Source organism: Lepisosteus oculatus, chromosome 2, assembly GCF_040954835.1.
Source record: "Lepisosteus oculatus isolate fLepOcu1 chromosome 2, fLepOcu1.hap2, whole genome shotgun sequence".
Lineage (NCBI taxonomy): Eukaryota > Metazoa > Chordata > Actinopteri > Semionotiformes > Lepisosteidae > Lepisosteus > Lepisosteus oculatus.
Window position 1 is genome coordinate 3,939,389 of NC_090697.1, and position 9,613 is coordinate 3,949,001.

The 9,613-nt window shown below is 36.5% G+C and overlaps 1 protein-coding gene across 1 annotated transcript; it reads left to right on the top strand.

Annotated features, from left to right (window-relative positions):
* Positions 1–7,037: 7,037 nt before the first annotated feature.
* On the top strand, positions 7,038–8,060 carry LOC102690857 (trace amine-associated receptor 4-like). Its single transcript, XM_006626477.2, has one exon. The coding sequence runs from the start codon at positions 7,038–7,040 to the stop codon at positions 8,058–8,060; it is 1,023 nt and encodes a 340-aa protein (XP_006626540.2).
* The last annotated feature ends 1,553 nt before the right edge of the window (positions 8,061–9,613 follow it).

Below are 9,613 nucleotides of genomic sequence, written 5' to 3' on the forward strand. Positions count from 1 at the left end.
TTTTTCTATGTATTATTAAGTCCTGTGACATCTGTTTAATAATTTAGAATTTTGTTTGAGTCTTCTAATTAAACTTTTAAAGAAGCCAGTGACTGCTAAGAATGTTCAACTCTCTTATCATTCTATGAATGACATAAAGTAAGAAACGTCACCTTTGTTTACTTGTTGGTAATCAAGGTTGGTATAGCCTCCACATAGGCAAATACCAATGTCAGTACTGAAAACACCTTGTATGACCTAGACTAAATAGTCCTTAGTCCTCCCCACAAAAAAGACAAACATATACCATTACACCCTGCCAATGTTTGTGTTAGACTTTTGGCCAATGACCTACCACAGTATATAACAAACATCAAAGTTAAGTTGTTAATGTCTTTGCACAGCAGCAACATACATGTATCTCAGTGATACCATCTACAGTAAATAGCAAATGTAATGATTATACTTGTAGTGGCTCACTACAAATAATCACTTTGTATTATAATATATATTATTGTAATATTATACAGTACTGTATGAAATAATATACAGTACAATTCAGCAAATTGATGAATGAACTGAATGAGTAAACTTCGATGTCTCAATAAGGCAGTGTGTTGAATGCACATGACTGCCCTGTTGTAGGTCTTCTTGTATTTTCTGGTTTTACATTATGATAATACTCTACATGCCAATTGATTATCCAGTATACAGTATTAAGATCATCATACTGTCACTGAACAATTATTTGTGTGGAACCTATAGAAGACAATAAAAGCAAAAGCAAACAGTGCAGAACACTAGGGCAATATTTTGAGAGCCACAAAAGAGAACACAGACAAGAAGAGCACTTTTTACAAAAGAGAAGAAAAGAAGTATAGGCATCCAACATGTTCTGAATTGTATAGTATATCACCTCCCAGCACCATCATCCCTACATTAAGGCAAAGGATTTGGGGGAATCAATCCCTTCACACTTCTTTCAAAAACTATGGCCTTGTATATAATATTTCTGCAAAATTATGAATACATGGTTATGTAGCTTCTGGGAAAAACTGGCCCTAGAGTGAGAGTGAGTTTGTGTTTGTGTCTCTGTGTGCACTGTGATGGACTAGTGTCCTGTCCACAGTGTATCCTGCCTTGCACACATTGCATTACAAGATGAAGCAGTTAGAAAATGGATGAATGGACTTGTATTATGTTTTAAGAAAAGTAATAGTACCTTGGCTCAGCTTTTCACAGAATTATAACTTCTTACTACAGCCTCTCACTGACAAAACTGATAGCGTCCAAATAAAACACAAATGCAGTAACAGAAAGGTAAGGCCATTCAAACAAAATGAATGTCGTAAACAGGACAATCCTGTTCTGTAAACTGATTTAACCTTTTCTAAATTTAAATTGCATCACTTAAGATCTCAGTCTATTACCTGGCAAAATTCTTTACTTTAAGGACAAGGCTCAACACATTTGAAGTCTGTCAGGCCTGTAAATGCACCAACCCATGGTTTAGTGGACTTTGTCATTTAAACTAGAGAAATAGCCTGACCTTCTTAGCATAAGAATTGATCTCTTAGCATGGCCATTCATTAAATAACTAGAGCATTTTTCACAAGGTTTTATCCTATTTACTGTATACCTCATTTTCAAGGAAGGGCAGAGGTTTAGCATACAGTATGTGGCTTGCTTTATCTTCACATCTTACCTTTGTATGTGTTTGAATTATCACTTGGCTATGTAGTAATCCATATATAATCCTATATATGTATCCTTAATATCCCTAAAGTGCATAAGACTTGGAACATGACAGTTTATCACAACTGGTTTTATGTAGAGGAAAATGCAGCCGGCCAGTTGGCATCCTTATAGTGTTCCAAAGTGTTTAGTAGCCTGGCATTACTTAATTTAAGCCATTGTAGTTGGCTTTTTAATTGAGAGTTTTTAACTCTCATAGAGGCATAGAGGAGGCTTTATTTAAAATCTTTAGGATTTTTTTTTATTCCTGTCCCAAGGAAGCTGTCATAATCGTAAGCCCCTCTCCTTAAGGGCGCTCCAGCTCTTTCTTGTTTGTCTCGATTTTGTGCATCTGCCTCCTGTTCCAGCCCCTCCCTACAAAAGCCCCACTATTCCAGGCTCAGCTTTGGAAGATGAACGCCCGGAAGCCTGCCTACCAGAGAGTCCAGGAGAGGCTGGAAGGGCATAGGCTTCGCAGTGGCGTCCTGACCATCTGGATCCAGGGCTTGGAGTGCCTGGCCCTGTTACCCCTTTTATTCCCCCGACCCTTCGTTGGATCCCTCTCCGGCTTTTAACTCCTGTCTTGTCTGTCATGGATGGATTACCCGGCTTTGGACTTTTGCTCATTCCGGATTACCCGACAGACTGCCTTAGGACTTGTTTACCTTGGCCACGCACCACCCCTCACCCCCCCGAGCACCAGCGCACCATCAACATGCCTCCCTGTTCTTCTTCCAGCCCCGATACTAGTCTTTTCCCCCGTGTTAGTTTCACTCCTTTCTGGATTCTGCCATCTGCATAGGGTCCTGAAAAACGCTTTGACAGAAGCCCATGCATTGTTAACTGAAACTACATACAAACATACAGCACATACAAGAAAAGATGCCTTGTTCATGGATTGTAAAACCAGGCACTTGCACTATTGTTGTCACGCCCTCTGTCCTTCCCAACATGCGTGACAGAATGCTGAGCCATTTTCGACCCCGCGAGCGGCGTTTTTTGTTTTTTCCTCAGCTTTTTTTCTTTTTCTCTGGGTTTTTTTTTCGGTTCTTTTATTCTAATCGCAGGATAATACTCCTGACTTCCAAGTCTGTGAGCAGGTCAGTCTGTGTCATGCTGTTTCGACATACACTCCTGAATAACTGGCTTTCCTCGGGTTGTCTCTCCTGGCATCCGTGATTGAATGTTGAGCTGGCTCTCCCATCCTTATTGCTGGATATCACTCCGGTCTTCCGTGTCTGTGAGCGGGTCCTGTACCTGGCTTTCCTCGGGTAGATCACTCCGATATCACTGAAAGTATTCTAAGCTTATTTCCTCTCCCTTTCTAATCGCTGGATATCACTCCGGTCATCTATGTTTGTGAGCGGGTCCTGTGCCTGGCTTTCCTCGGGTTGTCCACTCCGATATCAGCGTTAGTTTGGTGAGTTTTTGGCGGTTCCTCCATTCTCTTTGCTGGATATCTCTCCGGACATCTGTGGCTGTGAGCGGAATATGGTTTGGGTTTCCTCCGGTTGTCCACTCCGATATCAGTGTTAGAATTTGAATGTGCCTATTGCCCAGTCTGCAGTATTTCCTCCCGGGTTTTTTGTTTTTATTCTTGTTTTTGCCTGGTGTTTTGATTTTTCACTTCCTGGTTTCCCCTTCTATTTGGTCCCCCTGACCCCTGTGTCTCGGAACTTTTGTTCCTATCTGTTTTTTGTTGTTTGTCACCCTGGTCTCCCAGGTTTTTGTTTGTTGTGGTTTGTGCTTGTGTACTTGTCTTTTTGTTTTAAGTCTCCGGGGCTCTACTCCACCCCCCCCTTCCTCTACCCAATAAAGGTTTATACCTGGAGGAGTGGGCAGCTCTCAGCTGTGGACTCCCAGAGGTATCCTTTCAGTTAAATGAGGTTTTACCTCCCCCCAGTGCTGTCAGGAGCCACCCATTAAAGGGGGGGTACTATCACGCCCTCTGCAGCCAGAGGGCGCTCCTCTTCGCTCAGCATTGACATACAGATATACTGAAACCCGCCTAGCACCAGGTCACCCCACTTCTGTTACCTGAGGGCATAGGTTTCTATACGGCATTTCCTGAACAGCTTAGCTAGGTATAACCCCCGTCTCGCCTCTACGCATAGGGTCTTTTCGCTCTCCTGTCATTCCACGGTTCGTCGTTTCCAACATCTGTGACAATTGTGTCTAGGCACATGCCTGATTGTATTCTTTAATACAAAATGTTCTGTGTTCTGGTAAAATCTATTTCATTAACACAATTCCAAACTCACACTGTGCTTGCAGTATAATCCCCATGTTATGTAAATAAACTGACTGACTGTATAAGGACTACTGTGATATGTGACTGATATGTGACACTTAAAGTGTCTCTCCTCCTATAAATTGTGAAAGCTGAAAAACAAATGTGATAACTAACTTTATTGTATGAAATGATAGCTAAAGTGTGATTTATAACTTAATAAAAAAAATCTCACATAAAGTGAAAGCATGTTAATTTTAACCAGTCCTTTTATTATGAATATTAAACTATACAATATTTAAATTATGCCTGTTAGTTCTTATCATTTATTGTAAATTTCTGAGATTATCCATTACATTGATTAAAAAACAATACACATTTTTTTCTTAGCATGATCAATATAATGTGCCGAGATTTTGAACATAACTGCAGCTCTCTTGCAAAAACATGGCAACTTAAAAGTTACGAATATCAATATCTCTACAGCAATCCTAAACACTGGAGCCCCACAAGGCTGCTGTCTCAGTTGTAGGCTGTACTCCTTGTTCACCTACAACTGCACAGCCACCTACAGCAGCACCCACATCATTAAAATGCAGATGACACCACTTTTATTGGGCTGATCAACAACAACAATGAGTCTGCATACAGGAGTGAGGTGGAGCATGTTACAAGATGGTGTCTTGACAACAATCTGGTCAACAAGACAAAATAACTCATTGTGGACTTTAGGAGACCCAGAGAGAGTCTTGCCCCAATTAGCATTAATGGCACAGCAGTGGAAACTCTCAGCTGCCTCAGGGTCCTCGGCCTGCAGATCTCCAGCAATCTGGCTTGGACTCACAACATTGTAGCCAGTCTGAAAAAGGCACAACAGCACTTGCACTTTCTGCGGTGCTTAAAGAAATGCAGCTTGGGGAAGCCGCAACACCATAAAAAGTGTCCTCACTAGTGGCATCACTGTGTGGTACAGCAGTTCTACCATGGATGACAGAGGTGCACTAGAAAGGGTTGTGGTTACGGCACAGGGGATCATAGGATGTGATTTACCATCAATCAGTGAGATCTACACCATCCATCCCAATCCATCATTCAGGATCCCAGCCATCCTGGCCACAAACTGTTCTCCTCCCTATCCTCTGGCAAGCGGTACTGCACTGTTAAAGAAAGGACCTCCAGACTCAAGACCAGCTTCTATCCCACTGCAGTACACATCCTCAACAGTTAACTGCAGTCCCTCAATACACATATGTACTATGCACTTTTTGTATGGCCTACTGTACCATGAATTTTTGTCTCACTACTACCTGTACATATTTATTGTTCCACAACGTTTTTACATAGTCTACCCTTTTTTTCTCTCAGTCTACTACATATTTATTTATTTTACCACAATATATTTATTGCTCCTGTTGTCTACATTGTTGTCTGTTGTACTGTGTTCTGTATGTCCTGAGAGATCATTGTGATTAGGAATTCCAATGTTTGTGTACATATGGCAATAAACTACTGTTCTCTACTAATCTACTATAGAAAGGAGATTGGGAAAGATGTGGCTTTTGGGAGGCATAAAGCAAACACCTGTCAAATACTTCACACTTCATATCACTGTGGGTGTAACCTATTACCAGAGATTAGGGAATAAATGTTTGATTGTCAAATCCCATCTTAATAAATCCAAGCAGCAGACAAACACTGTATGCAACATACAGTATGAACATCTGGTATAATGATGCACATCTAGTTTAAACTATGTGAAGTCTATAAGAGAACTTGTGATATAGAATATAATTTTTATTTTTTCATTATTTTAGTATAAGGGTGGCAACAAGGTAGGTTATACTATACATGTATACTGTATTACAACAGACAATTTTATTCTGAAGGAAATAAAATGTAAACTACAGAGTAGAAAATCTAAGATTTAAACTTGCATAAAATGAGGATTATGTTCTTTAATTAGGTACTGTATACATGAATGAATATTTTCAGGTTTCTATGCAATACTGAAATACCGTGACTAAAATATTATAAGCAGAGCTATGACTATACTGTACATTACAGAAAGAAATAGCTAACCCCAAAAAAATGTTTAGCTTTTATTATATTGCATGTAAAATGGATTTAAAGTTGGATTTGTGTTGTCACATTTCTTTTCTATTTAATTAATTTGCTGGTAATGGTAAATATTTTTTAAATATTTTTTAATAATAATTACTAGCTCAACTTTAAATATATCAGCAAATCTATACAGTAAAGAAAATAATAGGTCATATTCAAAGTTTATTAGTAAAGGCAGAACATATAATTTGCAATAAATATGGAATAATAAAGAAGAACAAGAAGCAAAGAACACAATGGAATTTTGAATCTCTAATTCCATGGAATTAGAAACAGGAACTAATAGGACATGATTTTGAGGACATTTGGAACAATATGCCAATGTCAATCATAAACAATATTATAGGCATAATTAAGAACAGAGTACAAACAGACAGAAAATAAAAGTTAAAACATAAGCATACAGAATATTAAATCATTTTAGATACATTGATTATATGGTGAAATGTATACATTTACCAGAACATTAGTAAGTGCAATTTATTACCTACCTTCATTAACCTGTTGTTATTTATTTTATTATTTCTTAAATGTATTCTTTCTTAGCTGCTGTAAAGTCTTGAACTTTGTCATAAAAGCTTCTGTATGACCTCTTGAAAATTTCCTCCTAACTTTCCTGAGTGTAGCTATCAACTACTGGTCATGAGATACTTGTCTTAAATCTTCAAGTTCTTCTGCTACTTACTTTATCATTGTATTGACAAGACTTCACTCTGTTTCAACCATATTAAATAGATAATATTCATTTTATCTGATTCAATAATAATTATTATATTATTTATAAGAATTGTATTAAGTGTTTTTGTGTGTGTTTGTGAAAAGTTACAACACTGGATTATCTCAGTGCAACCAATAAAATGTTATGTGAATGCACCTGGGGCATTTAAATTTAAATTATTTTAAATACATCTTGTTTGTGTGTGTTCAAGGAACTAACTAACTTCAAGCACATCACGTATTGGGGAGTTTCAATATGAATTCAACAGAAGTCATTGAAGAGATGCAGTACTGTTTTCAGCACCTGAAAGGATCATGTCCAAAAGTACGCAGGCTTGCAGTTATTAAAGTTGCTATGTACGTGTTTATGGCTGGAACAATATTTGTGGCAGTATGTGGAAATTGTATGGTGATTATTTCCATTTCACATTTCAAACAACTTCATTCTCCATCTAATTTCCTTATCCTTTCTTTAGGATGTGTTGATTGCTTGCTAGGATCACTTATTATGCCTTACAGCATGATAAGATCTGTAGAAAGCTGCTGGTATTTTGGAGAAATATTTTGTGCAATACATTCCAGTCTTGATATGATGATGTCAATAGCATCTATTTTACATCTTGGTTTCATTGCTGCTGATCGATATTTTGCAATATGTGATCCTCTAAGGTATAGAAATAAAATGACCATGTTTAATATAACTCTTTTTATTGTTATAAGCTGGCTTTTTTCTTTTGCATTTGGTTTTGGGGTGGTGCTCTCCAAGGTTAATTTAGCAGGCATTGAGGAGTTTGTTGTTTCAAGCTCTTGTGTTGGCGCATGTATTGTAATTCTTAATAAAGAGTGGGGGATGCTGTCTGCATCAGTAGCATTCATTATTCCAGGAACAGTGATGATATCGCTTTACATAAAGATATTTTTTGTTGCTAGAAGGCATGCCAGAGTCATAAATGCAGCAGCTCCAGTTGATGATAAAAGCAGCATAGCTGATAAAAGGGAAAAAAAAGCTGCAAAGACATTAGGTATCGTAATAGGAGTTTTCCTCCTCTGTTGGTTACCGTTTTTTATTACTATTATTATTGATCCTTTCATTGATTTTTCTACACCTGTAATTGTATTTGATACCCTCATGTGGTTAGGCTACTTTAATTCTGCCTGCAATCCCATGATTTATGGATTTTTTTATCCCTGGTTTCAGAAAGCCTTTAAAATAGTTGTAACAGGGAAGGTTTTCTGTGTTGGTTCTTCATCAATAAATCTCTTCACAGACAAATATTAATGCAAAATGCTATGATGTCATACAGTGTTTCCATGTTGAGTTACAGTAGTTCACATACTGTTTCCCAAAGCTACACGCTATTTTAATCATGACAGTAAAGATTATTACAAAATGCATAGTAGCAAATATCACCATAGTAGATGATACTATGATACTATATGATAAACAAGACTATATTGACTAAACAAGACCATAAATGACTTCACAGTGCTGAATAAAGACATTTTATTTACAGGAGATCACTCCTGTAAAGAAGCAAAAGAAGTTCTAGTGACCAGGTTTGATTTGTCAAGACATTTGATCTAACTTTCATGGTAAATTATGTGCAAACTCATAAAAGAGCATGGAAAGAAATCATGCATATGATTCAGTAATGTTCTATAATATAGTAATATTACATGTACAACACATACTGGACAATGTTAATTAAATATGTAAATAGGATAACTGGACAAACATATTTCATGTTACTTAGGCATACTTTATTTTATATTACTACTTTTCATTCCTAATAACCTTTTAGGGAAAATTATTCATGGAATCTTTTGAAATGTTATATTGAGGAACATTTATTTGAAAACTTAAAAACTGCAGAACAACTTTAAAGTGGAATTTAAGTATAAGAATAAGTTATATCCTCCTAACGAATAGCTTGTCCAGAAAATATTAAATAAAATGTTTTTTGCTTTGTTTTTTAAACGGTGACACACAATTTAATTATACACATTTATAACTATTATAATAAATGGGTATAAGATATTTTATTTTAATTGAGAACATGGATTTCCTGACTTGTAACAATTATTATCAATAAAAGTAATAATAATCCTCCACTTTTTTGGAAAAAACCTGTATGAGTTTGTTTCTCTTTAATGCTTTGTGAACTGAAGTCTTTCTGTTCTCCACCTTTCAGACTTAACAGTAACACATGGTACTTGTTGTTGCTCACACTGAAGCACAGATCTGTTTTACTAATGTAGTTGACCTCTAGTTTAAACTATTGTTTGATTAAAACATTTTTATGTTTGTGAACAAAATTTCTGTCAGACTTCCATTATTTAATTGCATGTATATAATAAATATATTACAAAACTTTATTTTATGTGTATTTTATTTACAAAAAATCTAGAATTTAATAAATGTTTAAGGAAGTGAATGATAAAACGTATTGTATCACAAAATAAATTATAAAAATAAAAAAAATACATTGTTCTCAATAAAATGAAAATTAAATGAGGAATGAAATCAAATGTTCTTAAAAAGTTTTTAAATGGTGACCAAAGATAATCTAACAATTAACTGGCAAAATCCTGCAATCAGTCTTAATTTCTATAAATGTGTACTGTATTTATACTGCAATACCATCCAGAATACGACTACCAGGGGGTGGAGCTTCTCTTTAGAGAGGGGCCATTACTAGATGACCACATCTGAAGGAACTATAACACAAGAAGCAGCTGTGGGCATTCAGAAAACACCAGACCAGGAGTGAGACAGTACCTCCCATATTTATACTGTATGTTGCCTTATGAAGAAATATTTTATGCATCAAA